The sequence below is a fragment of the Anas acuta genome, chromosome 3 (genome assembly GCF_963932015.1).
Source record: "Anas acuta chromosome 3, bAnaAcu1.1, whole genome shotgun sequence".
Taxonomy (NCBI): domain Eukaryota; kingdom Metazoa; phylum Chordata; class Aves; order Anseriformes; family Anatidae; genus Anas; species Anas acuta.
This window is the reverse complement of record NC_088981.1, coordinates 19410767-19437505: the sequence shown is the minus strand read 5'-3', so window position 1 is coordinate 19437505 and position 26739 is coordinate 19410767. Positions and strand designations below refer to the sequence as shown.

At 40.7% G+C, this 26739-nt stretch overlaps 1 protein-coding gene across 2 annotated transcripts; it reads right to left on the bottom strand.

Annotated features, from left to right (window-relative positions):
• Nucleotides 1-452: 452 nt before the first annotated feature.
• Nucleotides 453-26492, bottom strand: KCTD3 (potassium channel tetramerization domain containing 3). Of its 2 annotated transcripts, none has more exons than XM_068675986.1 (18): nucleotides 26157-26492; nucleotides 23048-23101; nucleotides 21559-21604; nucleotides 20015-20088; nucleotides 19478-19536; nucleotides 19204-19284; nucleotides 18394-18534; nucleotides 17380-17470; nucleotides 14775-14965; nucleotides 10772-10887; nucleotides 8841-8928; nucleotides 8584-8700; nucleotides 6131-6301; nucleotides 4844-4999; nucleotides 3796-3892; nucleotides 2201-2385; nucleotides 1960-2098; nucleotides 453-1613 (listed from the first exon to the last, which is right to left on the bottom strand). In XM_068675986.1, the coding sequence occupies exons 1-18, from the start codon at nucleotides 26219-26221 to the stop codon at nucleotides 1031-1033; spliced, it is 2454 nt and encodes an 817-aa protein (XP_068532087.1). In that variant the 5' UTR covers nucleotides 26222-26492; the 3' UTR covers nucleotides 453-1030. The 2 variants fall into 2 exon arrangements, with proteins under 2 accessions (XP_068532087.1, XP_068532088.1); XM_068675987.1 differs by having other exon boundaries at nucleotides 18409-18534.
• Nucleotides 26493-26739: the final 247 nt, after the last annotated feature.

Genomic DNA, 26739 nt, shown 5'->3' with positions numbered 1-26739 from the left:
TTCCTTACCCCCTAGTCTCAAGTTTAAAAAAAAATAAAGCAAGCCATTAATTAATATTAAACTCCAAGCATACTTTTTCCAAGGTAGAAAACCTCCTAACCCACCCCCTGTTAAACAGCTGCTGTCACAGCCTTCCCTTTTGCTTACGTATTGCTAATCTACAGGCAATATAATTTGTTCAACACCCACAGTGAACCAGGAGCAAACATCAAGCCATCAGCACAGCACAGGTAGGAAATATCATGTCAAAGCACTTGTAATTGAGAATTATTACACCATGACAGTAGACCTACTCCCATATTCATCTCTGTCCTCTTTCCGAGAAAGAGGCAAGGAAGCCCTCAAGAGACTGGCAGTTCTGTGCATTTTGCCAAGCATATTTTTCTGCATGCTCTCAGTCACAATCAGAAAAACCCATCATCTGACACCATAAATTTTCAGGAAGCACAAGCAACATTTTTCTGGCAATTTATTAGGACTAAGAGGCAATATACTATGCTATTTTAAATAGCTTCCTCCTTTACCTGGACAAAACATTTCAGATTTCAGACAGCAGCATACAGAGCAAGAATCCCATTCATAAAACAAGACCACAAAGGCAGCACTGTGAATCAGGCAGAATCCAGCCAAGACAGCAGCAGCTCCACAGAGCAATGCGCGCTGTGTCTGAAAGGCATCTTCCACCAAGCAACCAAGTACTCCCTAGCACCCTCGTACCCCATTCCCTCCCACACCCCAAATAATCACAACATAGCACATGCCTGACCATGTTTACGCAATGCACAACAATATTTTGGACCAAGTACCGCACTACATTTTGGAGCATTACATAAAGCCGCACACTGATGTGTCGACTCTTCAAATGTTTGGCAGCAGCCAGGTACTTTCTCACAACCTGCTTCCTTACAGTTTTCATTCTGTATACCAAAACGAAATCCCGTTCAAGAAGAAACCCGCAACATGCAGTGAGTGTCATGTCTGCTACCAGGCAGAGTGCACCTGCACCTCATCTTTGCCACCAGTCCCATTTTCACAACCCATAGTCCTGGCAAGATGAATCATTCTTCCGGTGACGTGGCGAAGCAGCTGTCTTTGTAGGTGATGGAGATGCCGCACCAGGTACTTCAGGTCCACCTTCAACAAGGACTGGTGCAGAGGCCAGGAGAGGCACTTTCTTCCTCCCCAGGAAACCAGCTCCTTCAAACCCTGTTTTCTTCTTGCTTTCTGCTTTGGCTTCACTCTCCTCTTCCAGTCCTCTTCTCTTGACATCCAGCGAACTCTCTGGCAGCCTGTTAACCTCTGTGCTGCAACATCCACCTGCATCCGTCAGGCCAGTGCCTCGCACTTCAAGTGTTGTTGCCAGGCCTGCCTTCCTCTCAGCTGTGCTGCCCTCAGCTGTTGCCTTCTTCGCCTCTGTCGGGGTTGAATTCCCATTTGCAGGGGCTGCCTTTTCAACTGGGCTTTTGCTGGATAAGTTAAAAGCCTGGAAGTCCCGGTAACTGTGAAAGCTCTCCGTCCGCCTTGCTCTTGCCAATAGGGGGCTTTCTCTGTATGGCCGCACAGAACCATATGTAGCTGTTTCATGGATTGTTTCATGGTGTTGTAATTGGAGACTTCCAAAAGAAAAAAAAAAAAGAAAAAAAAAAAAGAGGTGATGTTAGCTTGAGAATAACAGCCAGTTCTTCTACATACCCTGCTCCCAACTCCTACTAAAAAAGCCATATACTCATCTCAACCCCCACACAACAACTTCCAGATCACTTGCTTCAGATTCTCATACAGTACTTCAATCTGCACACACATAAACCAACACATATCCAGAAGCATAAGTGTGATTTAGGACACTTATGGCATCGATTCAGGGGAATTAGCTACAGTGCTCAGGTCACCAAACCTGTCTTCACCTACCTGAAGGGTAAAACCTTTGGTGTCTGCAGCTGGTGCCACCCTGTGACCTACCTGGAATTAGATTCCCGCAGCCGGTTTGGCTGAACGACTGATGTGGCAGGACTGATGTTGGGAGTGGCGCAGCGAGATGTACTCAAGTCACACTGGTCAAGCAACTTCAGCAGCTCTTCCTCTGTGGGGCCACCAACGTCTGAAAGAGACAGCTCTTAGTGCCTGAATCCATTTACAGTAGTGGCACACAAATGAAAACAGCAAAAGAACCATACCACAGTTTTGGTGTAGCAAAACTTACCTTTGTCTTCACTCTTATTAACCATGTCCATGGCTGTGGTCAGATCCCACATCTGGATGCTGCCATTTGCATGCCCAGTGAAGAGGTAGCGGCGTGGCCGAGAGCCCATTCTGCTGGATCCTTCGCATTCTCGTACAGTAAAGGATGAGATGGTAGTGCAATCGACTGCCTGGATCTCACAGATTCTACACAAAGAGAAACCCCAAGTTCTCAAAACACTTGCACTTGGCAGAGTTTGGCCAATAAACGCTGCACTATTTTGATTTTCAGAGAAGGCAATAAAAATGTCATCAGAGAAAGACCTTTTTTCCGGACAAGAGTTCTTCCCCTGCATGACTGACATGCTGCTCATCTGCAGGTGATGCCTTCTCCCTGCCCCTGCCCCTCCCACCCCCCATCTGCAGCATTACCACTTATTTATTTTTATTAGAGGAACCCCCTGTGTTCAATGTGCTTCTTCAGTCCATAGTGATCAGAAACTTAAGGCTCTCAAAATGGGAGAGCATTCAAGAATGGGGCAAGTAGCCCTTTCCTACGCTAGATACTCTAGGATACTAACCTGCAGAAACAGCATATTTAACCACATAAAACATGAGAAAAATCCAAGGATGATAAATCCAAGGTTATCAACACAAATAATTTTTGTCTCCTGACAACTGCAGTATGACAACACACCAGAACTCCATCGCTTTTTCTTCCCTTATTTTAGAAGGTGATGTGGAGAGCGACAGAAAAGGGACTCCCAAAACTAAGCTACTAAGCCAGAGTCCATGCCAAAGCTTCATGTATTCCGGGTAATCTGTTTTTATGGTCCCCTGTATTAAGCTTTTTACAGAAGAAATGCCCAAATAAGTCATTGAATAAAACTCTCCACTACATGCAAAACCAGCAGAAGTAAAAAAGCACACCAGCAACCTTCAAGTCTCCTGTTCTCAACTCAGTTGCCAATAGCATTAAAACATAAACATTTTCTCACATGAAAAATTACTAGGCAAAAGATGTAAGAAACATTGGACTCAGATGCATCATCTTTTCTGATCCCCTGCCATTTTTCTAGCCTAAAAGGAAGAAAAGTAGCTGTATTTGGCAACTTTACTTCTGTAGCCATGTAATAGAATATGATGGAATCAAGCCTAAGTAAATTGTACACCTGAACTAAAAGACAGCCTCTCACTTTTCTAGGTTCTCGTATCTTCAAAGACAGGCACAAAGGAAGAGAGAGACTGCTACCCTGTATACCTCTGAGAGGCACAACCCTGCCACCTGCAACTTCAGCATTAGCTTTTGAAATTTAATGTTAGCTTGGTACCATGGGTGAGGTACAGATTATGTATAGGCACACAAATGTTTACTTCATGAGCTCAGCAGGGAAGCCATCACAATGTGCATCTCTGAAAGCACATTTTTCAAAATACCATTTGGCTTCTATGTTATAGCAGATCATAAAGCACAGTTCTGTCACTAACAAACAAAAAAGAGCTCAGCCAGAGCTGTCAAGCGTATTAGAAGCTTGCTGAATGCAACTGTCCCCATGGGATGGGAGACCCAGCCACCCGAGGAGCCCTGCTTCTTTCCCACTTAAATCCAGGAGGTACCTTTTCCCAGTCGAAGACAGCCTTACAAAGAGCTTATTGGTGATGGGAACAACTTTTTGAATAAACACCTGTTGGTCATCACGTTCACCAAAGGGTCCTAGAGAAAAAAGGAAAATCACTTTTTCAGTGTTTGACCTTGCTCATCCTCTTCCCCACACAGTCCCAAAGACCCAGTTAGTATTAGTATGGTTATTGGCATTTTGAAGCATCAGGACCAGGGAACCAAAGGTGACCAAAAGTTAGAAAAAGCCATCCATTGGTCAGTAGACTCTGCAGATACAAATCTACGGTATTTTTTGTTCATTTGCTTTAAAGGATGTCCATTCTGAGTTTCCCAGATGTTCCTGCAGGAATTAGCATGTCACTACAAAACCAGACATCAAGCCTCTCTAAGTACTTCCTTACTTTACAGCTCCTAGCTGTCTAAATGCCTACTCAGATTTCTTGTGATCCCACCCTGTGTCCATAGGCCATCCTGTTCACCAAAGTTTCATTTACAAGACTCTGGCCACAAAGGAATCTCAACTACCCATCTACACATATTCACAGAAACGCATTCCTTGAGTATCTTGCTATAGCAATGTGCTTCCACCATTTGCCTCTGCAGTTTCAGGGCTTCAGTAAACTGACTTTGAATTCATTTTGGAATTTTTCCACATGCGTATCATTTAAAACCAAATAAGCAGTGAGCTGGAACTTGCAGTTAACCCAAACCCTGCTACAGTTACCTGTTTTAATTACAGCCTTCCCTGCTTTCTGTCGTTCTCTAGTTAAAACAAAAGTGAAATGCTACAGCAGTTTGTTCACGGAAAAAGCACAGCATTTGTGATCAAAAATTTTTCTTCTTTTTTCCTCACCTTCAAACTAAGCCCTGTAAGCATACTCACTCTGCACAGCCTAAATGGTATTTCCTGCCATCTTTTCAAGGGAAGAGCAGTATATAAAAGCTTACACCCATGATCTGACTTGCAAGTCACAGTGTCTGTTAAACCTTCGTGAGACCTGTTAACATACAGCCTCAGCACATCAAGCTGGTGAGACATCCTACCAATGTCATTTCCAGAACAGTAACTGCCATGACTCTCTGCTTCCTCCAGGGATAAGATTTTGAATGATGCAAGAGGCGTTGAGCCTGGCTGAGTTGAAATCATGCCTCGAAACCGAGTCACAGTCCATGTCCGTACATGGTTGTTATCTGCACAAACTAGAAAGGAAAAAGATGTACAGTAACATTTACAAGGGATGACACATTGAAGAAGCTTAACTTGAAAGTTTTCTATATGACAGTTTTTCAAGATTAATGACTAAATCCTGCTTAGTCACATGTCATGTTATCTAGCAACACCAGGCGATTATCTAACAATCTACAAATTGTTGCAGACGTCCTGTTTTCTATTAGTTACTTTTGTCTCTTCCCTCAGAAATTAAAGAAAAACTTGAGGCAGGTGAAACACATGTTTAACACACATTAAGGCCTGACTGAGTCAGTACCAGCAGCACCCTTCAGAACCGTGCATGTGCTAGTACAAGACATGTCAGGAGAGCAGCCTGGCAGCAGAACCCTCCCTCCACACAGAAAAATGCTCTTCTGTCTCATTCGTCAGTTACTCAGTTTTCTACATACATGTGACCTTTCCTTGTACTGAGGGTTTAGCATGAAATCAGTTCCAAGTTGCAGCAGAACAGATGGCTCCTGGGCTGTTTGTTTACAATATAATTGCATAGTGTGTTTTCTGTTACTTCAAAAATAAAAAAATGGGGGACAGCAGAAAGTAAATCTGTCTCCTGCCCTGGTTGCTAGACTCTGGGTGAAAAAATCTTCCACAAGGAGAAGAGATTACCTCTTCTCTGGAACCAACAGATGCTTTCCTGAGCATAACATAGGAGAGCACAACAAAGACCCTTTGAAGTCATAGGAAGGTTTTCTCTAGGGCTCAGGAGGGGGTGGTGCACATTTTGCTGCAACCCAGAAAGTTCCTGAAATGCTATTAAAGCAAGACAAATCCTAAAGGACCTGCCCACAACAGTAAGACTTGACAGGGATGTATTTGTTTACAAATCCATTTATTTCCACCAATTGCAACCTTGGAATAAGATGCAAAGAGTTAGTTGTTCCAGTATCTGGTCAAATAAAGCCCAGGCTTTTTAACAGCTAAGGGCTTAGATGAATGTCTAAGGAAGAGGATCCAAGCAAATCTAGCCCATAAAAACTCTGTTCAGTTCACTTCTATCAAATGTGGAAACAAAGCAAATTAAAAAGTAATGCATGTGAACACTGAAGTGGTCAGGAGCAGGGAGAACTACCAATGCAAACTGGGCCGCAGAGAAAGATTACCTGACACAAGGTGTTTCTCCGAGAGCATGATCTTCGTAACAGGGCTTCGATGAACTGTGAAAGTCTGGAAGAGCTGAGGCCCAGACCCAACTGTTTCAGGGTGCTGTACAATCACCCGCACTGCTCCAGAGCTGGTGCCATACGCAATCTCAATCCAGTTGCCACTTACACCTAGAGCAAGCAAGAACACAGTTGTTCCTTTCAGGAATTAAAGCTTGTCTTACTGGAGTCAGGTAATGAGCTGGTAGAAAACAGTATTTCCAAGTTTTCACAATAAGAAATATATTTATTTTTAACACTCTTAACTCATGTTTTTCTCATGATCAGGGAGGGTATTTTCCCGCTTCAAATAAGTTTATTCAAATCCATACCACACTCTTCAATACTATGTTAACAATGGCCTACCCTCTCATTCTCTCCTCTCTCCTGGAGGTGAAATAAAAGATGGATAAAGTCATTTGAAGATCTCATTCTACATTCCAAGTGGATATTTTGGCACTTTTCACAGTGACATGTTCAATATGTGCCACATGCTGTTTACTTCTGCCTTAGTGGGAGGCAAATGCGAGGAAAGCAAGGCAAGAACAGGGAAGACTATAGCTAAAACGGTCACTATGATATCAATACAGATATGCAAGTAAACGGTTCCTTTGAGATGTTTTATTCCCCACCACCACCTTGTTCCCCTTGATTTAAAAGGTAGCTGCACTGTGATTACAGAAGAGTGCATAAACACAATAACTGAACATCATTCAGATGCCCATTTTTAGCACATTTTGTTATGAGATGGTTAGATGTAATAGTAAGGTTGTGTTTCTGCCCTGCCTGCAATTCAACATTAAGTATTTCAGTGAATCAGATTTATCATTGTACTGGGTCTAGCTGGGATAGAGTTAACCTTCCCTGCAGTGGCCCATACAGTGCTGTGCTCTGCACTTGTAGCTAGAACAGCACTGGTATCACACCAGTGTTGTGTCTGCTGCTGAGCAGTGCTGGCACAGCATCAGGACCCCACCCCAGAGCCAGCAGGCTGAGGGTGGGCAATAGGTGAGGAAGGGACATCACCAGGGCAGCTGACCTAAACCAATCAAAGGGATATTCCATGCCATGTGGTGTCACACTCAGCAATAGAAGGTGGGAAAGGGGAAGGAGAGGGAGGGTTGTTGTTCAGATGACATCTGTCCTCCCAAACAACCGCGATGCATATTGAGGCCCTGCCTCCCAGGACGTGGCTAAACGTTGCTCGTTGATGGGAAGTACTTTTTTATCTCTCTCTGTGCTTCCACACAGCTTTTCCTTGTTATTTCCACTCTTTCTTTTCCCTTTAATTACCTTATCCTTATCTCAACCTGTGAGCTTTTTTTTTTTTTTTCTCCAGCATAGTTTCTTCTCCCCTTCTTCTTCTGAGGAGGGGAGTGAGAGAGCAATAGTGGTGGAGAACAGCTGCCCAGCAAGGTAAAACCACCACAGTAATCTAAGTGAATAACTTGTATAAAAGGCTTAAAACCAGCAAAGGCACATTATGCATAAGTGTTAATATACAATGCATTATGTGTTATTACATTATACATTAATAATGTATATTATACACATAATGTATTAAAGTATAATGTAATATTTTGTACTTACATATATGTACTTGATTGCACGTGTACCTATTTCATAGAATTATCTACATTGGAAATGACCATAAAGATCATCAAGTCCAACCATCAACCTGACCTACCAAGTCCCATCACTAAACCACGTCCTTTAGCGTCACATCCACAAGTTTCCTGAATACCTCCCAGGATGGGGACTCACCACTTTACTGGGTAGCATATTCCAATGCTTGGCTGTTCTCTCTCTCCATGAAGAAATTCTTCTTGATATCCAGTCTAAACCTCCCTTAAGGCACAACTTGAGACTGTCTCCTCATGTCCTATCACCTGTCACCTGAGAAGAGACCGACATCCTCCTCACTGCAGCCTCCTTTCACATAGTTTTTAGAGAACAATGAGGTGTCCCCTCAGGTTCCTCTTCTCTAGACTAAACAACCCCAGTTCCCTCAGATGCTTGTATGTCTTGTTTTCTAGTCCCTTCATTAGCTTCGTTGCTCTCCTCTGCACACACGAGCAACTCTGTAAATATCCTTCTTGTAGTGAGGGGCCCAAAACTGAACACAACACTGAGCAGTCTTACCAGTGCTACACACAAGGGGACAATCACTTACCTATTTATAAATATGTACAGATATAAGGGGAAACGATCACATCCAGTGCTCATTATTCATTTCAATGATTCAGGGAAGAAAAAAAAAAAATCAATGTTTATGTGCAAGTGCTACTTTGTCTGCTTTCACCCTACTGTGCAACAATAGAAAATGTCCAATTGGAAAAAAAAAACACACATCTCTAACAGATTCTCAGTGAAACAGTGATGCTTGAGGGACATCAATACAATACAATACTGACTTGTTTTAGGTGTGAGGTAGACACTGAGTGCTGTTATAGCATCATTGGAGGGATCATGGTACAATTCTGTCACTAGAAGATCATTGTCCTTCATCCGCAATGGGAACTTCTGCATGTCTGTGGGGAAGAGACATTTGTTTATTACTCTGAAAAACACAAAGCTATTCTGATGTGATATAGAGCAGATAGACTAAAGAGTTTAAGAACAAAGCTGCTCAGTATCACTTCCTTTTTATTCCACCCTGCCCCTTTCTTACCTATATAGTAGATAGAGCCATTGTTACAGCCCAGCAGCAGAAAAGAGCCAGCAGTATCATAGCTCGTGATAGGAACAACATCCTGAACCTAGTACAAACAAAAGAAAAAAAAGTCAAATTGCTGCTTCCTCAGTTTTCTGGAGGTTGCTGGGCCTCAAAGATTTCTTCTACACCCAGTTCTTGCCCCTGCATGTATCTGCTACAGGCAAAGATCTCTATAACGAGGAGAAAAAAATATGTCTTGCCCCCTTTAACATTTCGTTTTTTCCAGGCTAATTTAAAGAAGCAGCACAAGAGCAGAAAGAAAGGAAATAAAAAAACACATCTAAGAATCTATGCATCAAGGTGCAATGTGCTTCCTAAGTTCTCTGGATCTAAGGTCTATAAAGGAAGCTCTCCCAGCTGCAAAAACTTTACAAAACTAATGAAGGTGGAGGGAACCCATCAACAGATGCACCACTTTACTCATCGCCTTGCAGAACACATTAACAACTGCAAGGAGAGGTCTGAGCAAGAGGACCCACAATGCTGCCAACAGCATAAATTGACTGGGTCATTAGTCAAAACAAGGAGAGTTATTCTGTCATGTTCTATTGCTTTATCTGCTACGTCCTATTCTGTTACACTAAGTATTCTGGTATCTGGCACTCCAAAACTTCCTCTCCTTGTTACATGCCACTGAAACATTGCCAGAGGAATAAGTACCAGGAAAACCACCTCAGCTAGTCTGCTCAGATCTCCAGGTTGGGAAGATGATGTCAGAACTAATTACAGACAGAGGTCAGATTTGCATCCTCAGGGTAAGCTACATCAAATACAAAAATTACAACATGGGAAGAGCTTGGCAAAAACTAAGATTCTTTAAAGTAGAACTTAGAAAGGGCTGTTCTGGAAAGGATGTAGAAAGGCACCTGGAGAACAAGTCTGAAAGGAAACAAAAGTCTTGGTCTGCATTGGGCATTGGTGCACTGTTCTAAACATCTCTCTTACAGCAAGATCATATTCTAAGTCCAGAGCAAGTCATGGAAAATGGGTAAGCAAATGCCATGTATTCTCATGAGGCATTTAAAGATCAGAGGTACACCCCTGCCACTTAAGTCTTTATAGCTCATCAAGAACAATGTATTCTACAGGGAGACGAGAAAAACTGCCATCTTCCTAACACTAACAAAAGAGTCCCAGGCACAGGAAGTACCCTGAAAGATTTTATTATTATTTATTTTTTATTTAAAGTGAACTATTCTCATTCTGTAGGAAAAATAATTTAGAGAACAGTGACATTTTGGGGTATAAGCCCTTCCTAAAGGTTTTCTACTCTTCAATATGAGAGCCTTCACTACCAAAGGAATAGTCCACCAAACTGCAGAACTGTTATTGTAATCAGAAAGCTTTCCATGTTCCTCTCTGAAAACAAGAGAAAGGAATATTGGACATCAGTTTTTATTCCTTATGTCTTGTTCCTTTATCAAGTACTGTCAAATGCCAGCTTGTCACGTAGCATTATATTGTTGAGACAGAAGATTTTGCAAAGCATTGATAGGACTTTAAATATTGTTTTAAGACCAACCCAACATGTTTGTCTGCCTCTGCTGCAGAAGCAGTGCTATCCCACGCTTATTATCTGTTGTTAGTTAGCAGTACTGTCACTAAAGGGTTGAATAAGAACTTAGTCACGAACACTACAGCAGACAAGGGAGTCAGCCTTAGGTCACTTCTGCCTCTTGGGATTTGCAAAGCAATTTTTGTATTTTTATTGCATCTAGCTTTGTACCACAAAGATGCACATCTGGCTACCTTACAAGCTTTGTTAATCACATGAATGCTCAACCGTTTTCTCACACTCGCACAGACTCCACGGATCTCTCTATTTCACATGCATTCTGACAGAATGAATAAATTAAAACTGGTACTGAAAATTGAATTAAACACACCTGCCAGTGCTGGGTCACAGCATTCCACACTCCCACTTTCCCTGTATGACTTGTAGCCACCAACTGGTTGCCAATGAAGAAGAGAGCATCTACAGGGACTCCAAGACTGAAAACTCCTACAAAAACAAAAAAAACACAAAACACCCAGAAGAGTCTATGAAGCGCATGAAAAATAAAGAGGAAAATATCACAACAATGGGAAAAAAATACATGTATATATAATATACACATACATATATATATATATATCCTATTACAGTAAGCAAATAGGGTTATTTTTGTTTATTATCCAGCCATGACTATGGCGTGTCATTTAAGCAGCAGCAATTCCACAGCTTTTGCTAGCAGATTTGTGCCATACTACCTTCTGGATTACTGAAAGCTCCTAATGCCCATTTTTTTGTTTGTTTGTTTGTTTTTTCAAATAGAGGTGGTCTGTGGTCTTAAAACATTTCAGAATTAGACTACAAGGCTATATACATACATATAACCCTACTTGATTTCACAATCATCATATACTTCAAAATCTGGAAGATAAGACTAACTTACCAGAAAACACCGCCCTTCCAAATAGAGAAAATGTGGCATCAAAAACATTTTACTTAATATTAAAACCAAAGCACTACAAATTACGACAGGCATTGATGACTACGGTTAGAACAGACCTTAACATCTCTGCTTTTCTATGTTTCAGAAAGGCTCCTAAATATCATGAAAACAACATCAATCACTCCAGTCTATCTTTCACCAGAGGTCTTCGCTGTTTGAAGACTAGAACTGCAAGTAAAGCTGAGACTTATTTAAGTGGGTGTAGGGAGGGAAGAGACCAAATATTAGCTTACCTCCTGCACTGTGATCTTGCCCAAAAGAACTCTTTCTGTGTGTAATAATTTTACCGTGAAGTTTAGCAAAGTCAGTAGGTTTACCAGATTCTAAAATATTATGACCGTGACAAATATAAAAATGAAGCAAAAGTAATTGCAGCTTGCTGAGAATCTAGACACCTATAACAGCAAGGTTGTTCCAGTGACACAAATTTTAAGAGGGACCCCAGAACAGGGATCCCTGTTCTCACTGTACAAACTTCAGCTGGAATGGGTCTGTTTACTGAAGTCTGTACGCAACTTCCACCACCCAAATCTGTTCTCTCTTTAGAGGTTTCTTAGTCTCATTACAAATCCAATATCAATATTTTTAATTGAACTGTAAACTTACATAGCATATGATATTTTGTATGATTTATTGTACCATGTATTTAAAAGTTACAGAGAGCTAAAAATGCCTGAGATAATTTCCAAGTTCGCCAGCTGCAAAGTCTTGCAAATTGGCCCTGAAAGCCACTCTGTTTGTAATTCCCAACTAAGCTTTACTACCTGCTACATACCAAAGTCATTTGTACTGATGTTACATTACACCACCAAGTGTACACTTGCACACTCACAAACTTTCCTATTCCATTCTGTTCTGTCTACATATTAGTATTACTGTCCACTAATGCACTTTATATCTTGCAGCAGCAGACATATCTTTTAAAACAAGGGTATCTGACAGCTGGAAAACTTCCCAACATTATTTCAGACAAACTCAAATAAACAATGTGCCACTCCCAACCAAGAAGCAGCCGTCCCTCTAGAAGCTCAATGCATGCCTACGTTGTAATTAAGATGCTAAACTGTTTTCCAGGGCAAGGTACAATCATTCAATACAGACAAGATTCAGCAGTACAAGGCATGTGAAGAAGGCAATAATAAAAAATCCACAGAAACAACTAGAATTGATTACTCCAGAGAAGGATGAGGTTCAAGGAAATCAAGGAAGACAGCTTGAATGGTCTGGAGGAATTTGAAGTGTCAGTCCTGCTTAGGCTCAACAATCTTGAGACCCACCCACAGGGGAGACAATGCTATATGTAATGACAGGCTCTTGTCTTAAGGGTCCCTCTCAGCAAAATACTGCTTACAGCAGCAATCCAGCAGCTGTGTCTTATGTAAGTAATATTGAAAGGAAAGAGTGCGCTCTGGGAGAGCTTTATCACAAAGATGCCAGCCCGCACAATTTTCTGTGGACAGTGTCACCAGGCTCCAAAGACTGTTTGGAATGAGCAGTTTCTTTCAGGAGATGATAGCAATATATTGTATCTCTAATGTAAAGCAGGAATGCAAGCACTTGCAACTATAAGGAAAAAAGGTAGCTGTATTCAAATTCTTACTATTAAATGCAACTGTATTTTAGTTCTTTTAGACCAAGTAGCACTACTAGCCAGAAGACAAACAGTACAGTTTGATTGTTAGTCAGAAGATTCAATTCTGTAGGCACTTTCTCTTCCCCTTCCCCCTGCCAAAGAGAGACCAAGTGGGATTTCCTTTGTTTCACAGTCACTTCAATGCAGCACAGCCTGCTTAGCAAAGTGCTTCCTTCATTTGTTTGCCACCTTCAGTTGCAGTTTGAGTTATCAGAACCTTACGATGTTGGCGTATTTTAATATATTTTTATTTTTTGCCTTTGAATTTGATATACAAAAATCTAAAATGTTGCTTCAGATATCTTATTTCAAATCCCAAGGGAACACAAGCAGCTAAGTCACACAAAAAAATGCAGAAGGGATGTAGTAGCATAGTGCTTAAAGCAATACCTATTACAGTAGTACAGATGTCATGCTAACTCTTCCCTGCTTACTAGTATAAGATTTGGTGAAGGGGTGAATAATGAAAGAAAAGGCTTCAAGTATAGTATCAACTCTGTTTAACAGAGAGATCACATAATCAACTTACCCACACTTTTCAGATTTATTTATTTACTAAACGCAATGGAACCTCCTTTTCTATTTTGCTGATTGTGATCACAGGCAAGAACTCTGAGTCACAAGTAATGCAGCTGCCTAGTGCTCTTTTATTTCATGGAAGACCTTTGCCTTTCTCTGTCTTCAAATCTGACTTAGTGCTTGAAATTATTTAAACATAAGAAGCAGCAACAGACATTAATGGAGCTAGAAATTGCCTGAGCATCTCTAAAGTAAGCTCTTCCTTTAAAGTAAAGGCACATGTATCAAAATATGAATTTGGTCATTTTCACTTTAACGATGACATTAATTCTCATGACTTCAACTATGAAGATATATTTAAATACAATTTAATTCTGCATTCAGTTTCAGAGAGCTGCTCATATAAAGAGATTGCCATCACACTTGATTAGCAATACCCGCTGCCAGAGGAAGCGGACATTACTGGTATAATAGTGGCGATTCAAACACCAGAGATTAGGCTAAAGGAAGTTCCTAATGCCATTCCCCTCAATGCCTCTCCAACTTGCCCTGTATTTGAAAAACAAACGGGTCAGACAAGCCATCAGATCAGTACCAATGAACATTTACTTCTGAAAAACTCTTTGTGCTGTTTTAAAGCTTCCCTAGCTGTGAGTCCTTCAGTGTCAAGAAGTACAAGCAGAAATTCCTATATGCTTAGGTCAGTACAGTGTGCTTTTTCCCTACCTAGAAACCAAAGCTACAAAAAGAACAAATTGTCTTATTCCAAATTCCATTTATAAACTACATTTGTCAGAAAACTAAGATCTTTTCATCATCTCCATGTAAAAATATGGCTTTGATAAGGCAAAGGCAAGGAAAAATCAGAACATCTCAGTATCTAGCTTCCCATCTCAATAGTTTTATTAAACTTGTGCTATGGCCTAGATTTAAACACAAGTCCTATGAAAAGTTTCACTCTGATTTGTGTCTTAACGTGAAAACTCAGTATTAGTTAGTATCTGCTCAGCAAACAGACTAGTTTTTATTCACCTTTCCGATTTTTAGAAAGGATTCCCCTAGCATGACAGAGAAGAAAGTTAATATGCTGTAATAGGTTGCTGTATTACAGCTTCTTCAGAAAGCACTTTCACAATGACATAACACTACTGATCATACATACCTCACAATAGGTTCACAAACTCCTTTCTGGTTAAGCACAAGGACAACACAAAAACAAATCAATCAAGCAATTATAATTACCGATTTCACTGCCACTACCGCCATCTTGAATGCTCCACAAGATTATGCTACTCTCTGAGGCGACTGCAACCATCTTATCCTTGTCCCCATGAGGTCCTCCAACCACCTTCGCATTGAGAGCCACTCGCTCAATTGTCCAGTCCAGATAGGGACTCGTGAACACCTGCTGCCACCCAGATGACTCTTTGATTCTGGAAGAGTGAAGAAGGGAATGGTGGGCAGAAATTAAAGATTCAGATACAGACACTTTGGTCTAAACCTGACCCAATGCAGATGGCCTAGCCAAATGCGAGAGGATGTTGTTGAGAATAAGACCTTAGAAAAAATCTATTAATTTCCAGAGGCAAATGAATGGATATTACGCAAGATACTCAATCATGTTCTGGCATGATGTTGTACTACCTAGTCACGCAATGTCTGTTCATATTATGTTGTAGACTAACTGTACTGAATAGGCTATACACTTTATTTTTAGAAAATCATTTTCCTGTATAATCTTAAAGACTAGTATGATGCCAGAAAAGCATAGCTTACCTGATTGAATTTTATGCAGTTATCTAGATATTTTGCAACTGAGCTAGAACATACACTCTCAGCACACAAATTACATAAATGTTAACACAGAAAGCAGAAACATCTCTCATACTTTTTGCCATTATTTCACTTCAGTATTGCATCCTACCCGGAGCTGAAGCACCACAGATAGCTATATCCTACCCATGTAGCACGCAGAATAAATTGTAACACAGTAACTTAAGAGCAGGACTGCAATATCCATAAGCCTTTGCATGCAACCAAGACTTTCTCACCAGCTTATTACCAAATTTTAAAGACTTCTATAGTACTTAAAGGAAAAAATAGATATTTTTTTAAAATTTTTTAAAGAATGCATTGTGTTCTGCTGTAGCCTTTCAATTAAATAACTACCTTAAGTATTTAAATAGTATCTGTTAACAAGGAGCCTAAAAGAAAGTCACAAAATTAAATATATGAATATATTTATTTCTGCAAGAATTTCACTGTCCACTATAAACTACTACTTTGAGAAGAGACTGGCTAAGATTCAGTTGTTGCCCTTACACTGAAATAATCCTGAAGATCACGTAATTCAACTGCCACATAGTAGTATAAGGAAGCTGAATTTAAATTTGAGGGTAGAGCTAAGTAGTTTTAAGTGTATGCTGCCTGCTCACACAGTAGATACTTAAAAAAGCCTGGGAAAATTCACCCATAAGCAAAAAGAAAATGGCAGATACTGAGATACAGCAGAGAGGGGTGAAAACATTTACCAAAAAGCTGTGCAGGAGCAGAAAGGAGGTGGGAAAACTCCACCATGGTATTGCTAGAATTCCTTCAAATTCCAGAAAGGAAACAAGTCAATCAAGACAAGACTGCTACCTTGAGTCACTAAGGAAAAAACTGCATTTTAAATTGGCATACTGACCTGTGCCCTCTTTTAGCAACCATTTATGTCTGACATGCTTCCTCAAAAGCATCATTAATGACGGAAGTTTAACAGTAATAAGCCTGATTAAGTAGATTACTGGCAGGAAAGAGGCAGAATTGTTCACTTAAGTGAGCCAGCATCCAAGGGAAACAGAGAAAAAAATCCTAAGGAGGGGACAATTAGCACAAAGACAATTGCAAATCATTGCCTCCTTCTCTAATCAGACCATATTAAGAATAATTGAAAGCTAGAACTTAAACATGGTTTCTCTTACACTACTTAAACACAAATTAAACCACAATGAATTGCAGTGGTGAATACAAGAGACAAGTTACATGTGATTTAAGTTATGGAGTTTTAAGCAAGTAAATTACCATCTTACATAGTGAAAAAGGCAGCAAAATATGGTTTCAGCATGGTAGTATCCAGAAAGAAGCTTTTCGCATTACATTTTGTATTCCCCTTTCTGAATCACACTATGACATCGGTGTTAGGTTGTTTTTGAGAACAGTTCTTTTTAAAACACTATCTTCCACTGGAAGGTTGGCCACCATTTTAAGACTACCAGATGCGAACTATAAACAGCTTCTGCAATATAAAGATGTCACTTATCTTCACCTGATCTTAGAAACTAGCCAGTCAGTTTACAGTACATTTAAAAACACTTTGCAGCCATCCCTGTGAAGTAGCAAGTGCGTAACAGTTCTACTTATGCCAAAAAGACAAGAGTTTAAAGACAAAACACATCACTCATAGCAAAGAAAATCTATGAACTGTTTCAAGCTCTTTGATGGTCTAACTTCCCACACTTCAGACTGTCTTCAAACACAAGCAGTATGAAGAACTTTTTAAACGAATCTTTCATTTAAAACCTTGCTTTAAAACAGGTACCATTTGCCAGTTACAACTGGATTCCATTACTTAATTAATTTATTTTGCAAGGGCATCAGGAACTGACATCAAAGCATTAAAATCTGAGTTTCTGTCAAGCAGTTTATTTACATGAGCAGGAATGGTATTTCATATTTATAAAAACACACTGGGTGCACATGATCTACTTTTATTTCGGAGTAAACCAATTTGCTATGGTTTACCAAAGCAGAACTTTTACTGCATTTGTTAGATTTCTGTAGTCTGGCAAAGCAACTTCATTCATACCTGTAGCAAACAGCAAAATGAGCATAGGCAGCTACTATCCAATTGTGATGACCAGCTACTATTAAAACTTTCCGTGGGTCCACAGGAAATCCTACAACCAACAATAAAACTTAAGTCAGTCAAACAATGGGTATTGGAAAAAAGATGAGCAAAGACATCCAGAAAAGGGCAGGACTCTCCTGCTAGGATATTTAACAGAAACTTTTCATCTCAGTCACCATAATAGAAAGTGTTGCTAAGCATAAAGAGACAAGTACATGCTTGTATTTCTGAAAACAGTTGTTGTTTGTTTTTTTTCCCTGAAAAAATGGTTAAAGAAAATTGAGGATCATCGCCGTATAAGAAACTCTACTGCCCTCTTCCAAACCTGCAGTAACTCAGGAAAAGGCTTATTTTAGTATTACTTGCATGTACATTCACCTTTAACATACTCAGGATTTTCCTAATATTGCTGCAATTTACACAATTATAGCAGAAAGATGGCAATTCTCAGAACACAGTTTTGCTTACAAAGCCAAAACCTGGAAAATGACACAAGCCAATTCTACCTTGTTTACAGTTTTTAAATATTTTATACAGAAAGTACTTTACATAGCCAAACAAAGACTACCTTTGCACTAAAGACTCTTGACTCCTGCAAGGCAAAAAAAGCACCAGGTGCACGAAAGAAGTGCAAGAGCAGGAAGGAGATTCATGTTCCTAAATAATGACCAGAGACACTGGCCTGTCAGTATTTTCTCATGGCTTCCAGTACAGTGTAAGACATTTGTCTAAGGGGCCAGACTAACACTGCATGAAGAACTTTAGTTCGCCTTTCTTCTCAGCCTAGTGTCTTGATTGTGCAACACTGAGTCTTAAATACTGCCTAAAGAAAAGTATGTAAGTAAACGTTCAGCAATTTAAGATCAGGCAAACATAGAACAACACTGAAACCAAAAACAGTCACTCCATTTTTATTTCCCAATGACAATGATTTTTGCAGTTTGTTTTGGTTTTAAGACTGACATCCCTCACCTAGCCTGACTGTACCTTCTCCAGTACCGGCTAGCGTAGGTTGGACGCCACCTCCATGAATCTCACTCTCAGAGCAGTTTTGACCAGTTCTAACATCAGCTGGTGGCCCAGCATTATTATTTATTTTACGACTGGGAATGCCTATAAAAGAAAAGAGATGTTTTGTCCCACTCCATAAGCTTCAGCAATATAACAGATATTCATTCATTTTCAAAATAAAGAAGTAAAATTTGTGCATTTTAATCCAAAGCCTAATTCATCAGCTCTAAGGATTATAGGATATATCCCAGTACTGAAATAAAAAATGTTTCTGCTCTCTGCTTTGACACTCACAACCAGTTTAAGGAACTATCTCAGAAAAATTGTCAATAATTGGCTAAATAACCCACAGTCTTCAGGTTAATACACGAACAGCATTCATCTCTACAGAGAAGTAAAAACGTAACGTACTAATATTGTTAAGAGAAGCTTATTTGTGATGATTTGTCATCTACTGACAGAGGGTATGTCAAGTAACTGTAACTTCAGAAAGTAAAGAGTGTTGATAATATCTAAAATATTCTCAAAGAATCTCTACGCTGGCCCACACAGTTTGTTTAGTATTAACATGCCACCCTCCCTCCAGTACTGTAAGTACACCATTTCATATAGCACACAGATATATCTTGTTTTTGAACTATGTCTAATTCAACCATTCATCTCAAGCTTTCCATATGAAAGCCCTCTCCAGATAGTTTGACAGCCAATTGCTCCCACAAACTCAAGCAGTAAGCAGCTGCAAGCAACATCAGGCCATGTACACAAAAATACCTGGAGGAGGCAGGTAGCCATGGAACAGGACACTGCCACAAGATGAGCGTTCCAGTTCCTCACACAGAAGCAGTCTTCTCACTGAGGGGAAAAAAACAGTATGACCATAGCTTTCACTTCCCTGAAAACAAGACATTATTTCAAATAACCTCCTGTATCAGGAAATCTGAAAATCTACAGGGTTACTAGTGCCCAGAATTTGCAATTAGGTCATTACAGTACTAACAAATATGAGATGACCTCATATCAAAACAAAACAAACAAACAAAAATACCTAAAGGAGTGATTCCGTAGAATTCAGCTTCATGTCTGAGAACATTAATACTCACACCCCTAAAGAAAAAACAAAAACACATAGTGGACATAGTAAGACTTGTATATTTGCATACAACCAGATATTAGACAACATAAATATAAAGCTACCTGACAGTTTATAGAATCACTGCCAAACATATTTAACGTGTTAATGCTTTTGAGATTTCAAAATTATCTTAACATTAATAATTTTTAAATTAAATTAAAGATACTGAGGTAATAGAGAAATGCATTGCCAGAAGTGGCTTAAGCTACAAGAATTTACTATCAAAATGTTATTCTGCTCCTTCTGCCTTCAACAAGTCATATATATATACACACACACATATATATATACCCACACACACGCACACTCCAGACATGGGCCCAGAGTCACAAGGCAGCTGAATCATGTTAGACACCCAACTGAGCAAAACTGAACAATTCCCATTTGAAAAGCAATTTCTAATGCAACTGATCCAACTGATTTTTACTTACAATAATTAGAACTTCTTACCGTAAATCTAACTCCTTTGTGCGAAGAAAATTTAAAATGGGTGCAAACGCTGTTGGATCTCTATCAATAAATATCTGCAAGGAAAAAATGACATACTTTTAGCATTATTTTGGAGCAACCATCAACTAACATGCTTACTTGTGCTAAGCATGGGAAAGAGGAGTTGAAGATGATGTTGACAGCAGATAAACGCAGCCAAGGGTTTTCAGGCACCTTTGTTCTCATTTTTCTACCACGCAGTAGTTCAACATTCTTAAAGACGTATATACAAACACTGCTGCACTTCAAAAAACAAAAATAACACACTTAAGCTCTAGAGACTCCACAAAGGTCAATGAGTACTCAGAATTTCTATCGTGTTCAAAATTCAGTAAATGTAATAAAATCTCAAGATTTTTTTTTTTTTAAATCACCCTTAAGTCTATTATCATTACAACTACCTCTATGCTCTTAGCAAAGTACTTGTGTGCCTTATCACTCAACATCGCTGTAATTATAGTTTCCCTTTTAAGAGTATCATATACACAGACTGAAATGGAAATTTTGCTATATGTTTAATATATACAGTATATATATATAAATTATATATATATATATTTGCCAAACAAAACTCTTTTTCCATGTCAACATTGCTCAACTACACATGCAATACCTATCTAATGGAAGTCACCCATCCCTCTCCAATACAGCAATTGGCAGTTTTTCAGTTAAAAAAAACACTGTTGCTGTCTCTGCACTGTCTGTACAATGCTGAATGAGCACAAAAATATGCTCATTGTTCCAGTTTCTTTTATCTTGGAACGAAGATAAGAACCAAGAAATACAGAGATGTCACCAATTCTCATGAAAGTTTAGCAACCTGACTTTGGCAGCATGATATGCAAGTAGTTATACCTGCAAGACCTTTATTCTGTCCTAGCCACAAACATACACTTCTTCAGCAACAAAACAAAAAAATGCTATTTTTTGATATTTTAAGTCTTCACTACGTAAAACCAGATCATGACTTACAATGACTCCTGAACATTCTCCCATACAATAGCACAAACAGTATGGTAAATAGGTTTTGAAATTATTAAGAAAAAAAAAAAAAGTAAACAGCAGACTTGGTATTGAATCTCACCACTCCCTGCACCAAAAGGCAAGGAAAACACAGTGACATTTTCAAAAGATTTCAAAGTTCTCTATTTTCCTCCTATTGAAATGATAAGTCCCAAATACAAACAAAAGTCCAATTGAACAGTACTCCTCACAGACTCTGAAGCAGAGATAGTGCTGTCAGCACTTTAAATGTAGGTTTCTGCAACACTACTATTAGGGGTTATGTAATACAAAAATGACAGAGGAAAATACTGTGAAAAGACAAAGCAAGGTTTTATAAGCCTAGGAATGTAAATGTTTTTCTCATTTGACCATTCACTTTCCATGCTTTTAATATAACTGACTTGGGCAGCGTAAATCCCATTAACACCCAGAGTGTTTTAGGAGAGAACCTAACTAAAAGCATAACATTAATTTAATGATTTATCAGGCTTATTACTCACAGCACCAGTTTCATCCTTCAGTGTTGAAATTCTTCCACTCAGCAAACTAGAACAAAGAAAATCTTTGTTAGATGTCCCCTAGGAACGCACTGCCATGAATACACGATGACGCTACTCTGCTCTATTTGTGTGCTGTAAGTTGCATTTTGTTATAACAATGTAGCTGAGCAAAGAAAACTGCCTAGGTTAAGCATAAAAGCTGGAGGGGAGGCAGGGGAGAACATACCAGATCATTTCTCCCGTGCAAAGGAGCTGTGCACACAAACCTAAGGAAAGGCTGAAACCTGCGTACAGACCTTTCAGATTCCCAAAGAGAAGATCCTAGCCTGAAAGGATGGAAAACTCTTCTGAGGCACCCAGAGGGCTGCATAGTTTGTTACAACCCAGTAAATCACTAAAAGCTGCTGGAAAAAAAAAATATATATAAAAAAAAAAAAAAGGAAGAATAAACAATCCATTCTGCGGGTACTTAGCGGGCAGGAATGGGAGAGTTGAGTTTTTTAACACTGTTTTACTTCAAAGCTTCTCTCCCATCAGATCAAAGTCCTCTTGCTCCAGATCAGTAGAAAACACCACCAGAGCTTCTTTCTACAGATGTGAAGCAAACACACTAACAACAACAGTTTTATTTCCAAATCCCATCTGACTGTGGATGACAATGACCTCATAGATATTTTTCAGTACTGGATGAGTTTCAGAGCAACCTCCTTAGGCAGTACACTTAGTTTTGGGAAAACAAGAAACTTCTGAGGACTTCTTTACTGCGCTTTTCCTTCCACACCTCAGAGAAGGTGGTAACTCCCTGGTTCTCCATTTATCTGAACATTTCAGTATAACAGAAGCAGATAATACTGCCTGTCCATGCCAGTTGCCAGGTTTTCATTGGGAGAGAAGTCTAGAGTACAAAAATCAAGTGCCAGGAAGCAAAATAGCCAGACTTGAGTTTTCTTTTCTGAGTTTGGGATTAACTTTGATGGTAGAGGTACGGCAACAACAGCACAAAATTACTACAGTACAAACAGCAGAACCTATAGAAGTAGTAACAGTAGTTAGATAAAAGCAGAAAGATACCACAGATCCTGTAACATGGGTTAAAAACCTTAAAACTTTTTAATTAACTCTAGGTACAGGGATAATTCATATAACATTAAAGATAGTGCCACTGTATATGGGCAATAAGATCACAAGTGGCAAAATAGCAACAGACAGTGGCATCTCCCTTTCCTGCAGATTTGCTGCCTTATTTCCAGGATATTTTATCTGAAAAGTGACAACTTTTCAGCACACACAAGCAACCAGAGCACAATCCAAGACAGCAGAAGACTATTGGAAACCACCTTATTTCAGATGAACCCATCCCATTGCTTGAGATGGAGAAAAAATGGTGTAACACCTTATTCCTGGCATAAATTAGAACAGAGAATACATGTATATATTATTTCTGAAAATACTTATCAACATTTCTTTGTGTTATGAAATGAAACATTACCTGGAAAAAAAGGAGTCTGGAATCCACATCAGTGTTTGTCTTGAAGTGCTGAACCTAGGAGACCAAAATTACAAGTTAAGAACCAGCCAGAAAACAGGAAAGCAGTCTCCTCTGTCAAATTCTGTGACATGTCCTACAAAGCTGGCATCAAATGGGTCAGAGAAGTTTGAGATTGCTACATCTTCACAAAGTCAAAGAGGTTGCAGCTTCTTTGCACAGATCACCTTTAAGTATGATGAGAAGTATCTGCAGTGTTGTTTTTGTGTGTTTGTAACAAGCTGTCCCAAACAACCTTTCTCTGTTTCTCACACTTTGCCAACATCATTGCTTTTAAAATAAATAAATAAAACCACAAATGCACACACACACAAACCCAGCCGTTAAAACATAAGTTTATCAACAGTCTACTATATTTGTCATTAACACCATGCTACCCTTACACAGGAGTCAAAGGGTGCTACACCTTACATTGCAAAAGACTACAACATGATTCGAGTTAATATTTTATAGTAACTTCAGACAAGTTAATATTTTACAGTAATTTTAATTGTCTGCAGTTTTGCTCTTTGGGCCCTTTTTAGGGGCCCACAATATAAAATAGTGGGCCTCTAAAAAGCTATTAAAATAGTTTTAATAGTTAAAAGTGAGAAAAATATTTACTCTGAATGATAATATTATGCAATAGCACGAATTATCGTTTATAATGCCAGACAGTATTTTCTATAATAAATAACTAAGAACTCCTTTATACTAATCCCATTTTTAACATGAAGGAAGACAACTGGACTGGCAGCTTAGAAAATGAGTTCAAAATGAGCTCTTAGTCATGACTAAGAAACCTTTGGTGACCACTTAATTAACAGGAATTAAAAAAGGAAATGCCAAGGTAAAGTTCCATGACAACTTTTTGTACAGTACAGGAATTTTGCAAGTATTACAAGTATTTTTACAACTATTTTTAGAATACAAATATTTAATCATAGTTTATACAGTTTTCACTGCCTATATTTTCTAGCTGTGGAAAGGAAAAAAAAAAAAGTAAACAAAAAGCATTACTTTGTACTCTTAAAGGGAGTCAGAAGCATAAAAGCCATATGAAACTACCACCCGTTCTGCATAAAATGCGGATTGTGTAGCTGCTCCCTTCAAGCACAACAATGACAAATCTGTTCTTAACAGAAAATCCACAGCATCAGCATTCTGAGCATAAATGTACACAGTCTTTACTACAAAGGGAAAAAAGAGAACAGTTGGCTATTTAAATGGAAAGAGGCTTCTAAGTGTAATTTCTCACTTGTGGATTTGCTGGGGCACAGCTTTTATCAGCAGTAATACAGACCACTGCCCTTCTTTACTTCAAGAGTAAAGGGGAAGAGTATGGGGGAAAAAGAGAGCCAGCAACTGACTCCTTGTTCATTTCCTGGCAATTTCATTGCTCTGCACAATCACTGTTTTTAGACAGCTCAAGGATTTTCTGTCCATGCCTTAACACTGTGGTACTAGTTTAGTAAGCAATCCCTCATACTAACATATACTTTAGAACTTTTAATATTGACACATTAATCTATGTAAACAACGAACTGGAGTACTCCTTTCCAGGACGTAGAAAGAAGCACAGCGAGCAACACTGACATGCATAACTACATCTGCAGCTCCACGCACCTAACACACAGTGGGCAGACTCCATATGAAGGGGAATCAGGCAAAATGAGCAGAATATCCTCAAATAATCTAAAGCACATGGCAACTGACTGTTATGTCAAAGAATATAGACAACTGGAAACAGACCTACTCAAGTGTCAGATATAAAACAACCGCTTTCATAGTCTATTGCGCTTGTAGAATTATCTACATATTGAGGAGGTAAAGGATCAACAGAATTTGTTACAGTACTTGCTGTGACAGTTAACTTGCAAGAGGCTTGCACTCTTGGCTAAGCAACCCACAAAACCTGAGACCAGCAACTGCTGGAGCTACAGCACATGGCAGACAGGCTCTGGCTGTCCCTGGAAGCAGTGGGAACCTCATGTCAAACAGAGGAAACGTGGTCAGCTGGGTCTCCGTACCAGATCCACAGAATTACTGCTATCAGACAGCTCTCCAAACAGAACTAGGAGTTTCAGGTTTCTAATACAGGTTACAGAAGCTAATGAATAGGAAAAAAACGCGTGCTCTATTCCAGGCTCTCCCATGTGCTGTCCAGAACAACTCTGCTGCTAGCTTTGAGTCACCTGCCTTTGGAAGCTGAAAAGCCTGGCTCAGACACATCCTTCCAAGATGGGCACTACGAGGGCAGTTGAGCTTGCAGAAGACCAAGACCTCTTACACAGGCTGGTACTATGCCCTACTGTCTCCCTATTAAAAGGTAAACGATTGTGCATGCATTTCCTACTCCAGAACCCTTCAAACAGAAATGAAACTTATACACATTTGTCAGTTTGCCGTATTCTGCGTATTTATGTAGGCAAGCCTTCTGAAGACGTGTATTCATGTATTCTGATTCACGCCCTGTAATTGTCTGTTCTCTGCAGAGGCATTTAATAAGGAAGAACCATTTAAAAACACCAGACTGAGGCATCTTTGTGATCCCACTAAAACAGAAATCTAAAGGCCGACCTGGCCTGTCATTCCAGGGCCAGAGCTCACCGAGGTGCCTCACTCAGTGTAACACGAAATGGGGGCCGAGTCAACATCAAAGTTAGCCTGAGGGCAAAGCTCACCCACAGCGATGCCTCAGTTACGAACAGCTTCTTGGGGCTGTTCCCAATGCCTGATTACAGCAGCAGAGCTCTCTGCGCCGGCTTTGGCAGCACCCTCCTTTAAGGAAGGCTCCCGAGTGACAACACCGAGCCTGCTTTCTGCAAGGACGCTCTTAAAACGGGAGTAATCCCTGCTCCTTGCGGCTGGCTTTACACGCAACATGCAGGCTCGGACAGCCTGGCTTCCACCACGCCGTAACGCGCACGGTGCCACGGCCGAGCATTTCGAGGGGCACACCCGCACCGTTCCTCACGCAGCCCCTGCCCCGCAATCCCACCCCTCCACGCCCCGCACCACCCTCGGCTGGCGGCCGCAGCGTTTTAGGGCGCAGATCTCGGTGCCGCCTCACCTGGTGCCGCCCACGTTGAGCTGGACGATCTCCCCGAAGCCGCCGCCGCCGCCGTTCCCCGCCATCTTTCCCTGCTCCGCCCGCCGCCCGCCGCCGCCACGGGCCGGAGGGGAACGGCGGCGGGGCGCGGCGGCGGCCAGCGGGGCGGCGGCCAGCGGGCCCCGGCAGCCCGCGGCGGCCGGGGCGAGGCTCGGGGTCCTCGGTGTCCGGCCCGGCTGCGGCCCCGCCGCTCAGGCCCGGCCAGGCCGAACGGGACGCGCCATGGCAACGCGGCGGCGCCCGGCAGGGCCCCGGCGCCTCAGAGGGCCGGGAGCTGCGGGAGGGAGAAGCGGGAGCGCCGCCCGGCCGGGGGCTGGCCGCCGAGGGGGCGACACCTCCCCGAGCCCGCCCGCTCCGGCGTCACGGCCCGGGGAGGGTGAGGGGTTCACGGGTGTGAGGGGCTGAAAGCGAGGGGAGCCGCGGAGATCGTGCTCGGCACGGCACCGTGTCCTCCCCCCCTCTCCCCGAGACCTCTCTGCCTGGGGTCTGCCCTCTGGTCAGGGTCGGTGCGAGGCGCAAAGCTGCTAAAATTCGGCAAAGCTCC

What these genes read in the sequence shown, in the direction of transcription:
- KCTD3 (XM_068675986.1), bottom strand. Translation starts at nt 26,221, where the DNA reads ATGGCGGGGAACGGCGGCGGCGGCGGCTTCGGGGAGATCGTCCAGCTC. An exon ending in ACAAAGGAGTTAGATTTACG is followed by an intron (nt 19,537 to 20,014) that starts GTAAGAAGTTCT and finishes TTTTTTCTTTAG; the next exon opens with GGGTGTGAGTATTAATGTTC. An exon ending in TAATAAGAGTGAAGACAAAG is followed by an intron (nt 2,099 to 2,200) that starts GTAAGTTTTGCT and finishes TGTCTCTTTCAG; the next exon opens with ACGTTGGTGGCCCCACAGAG.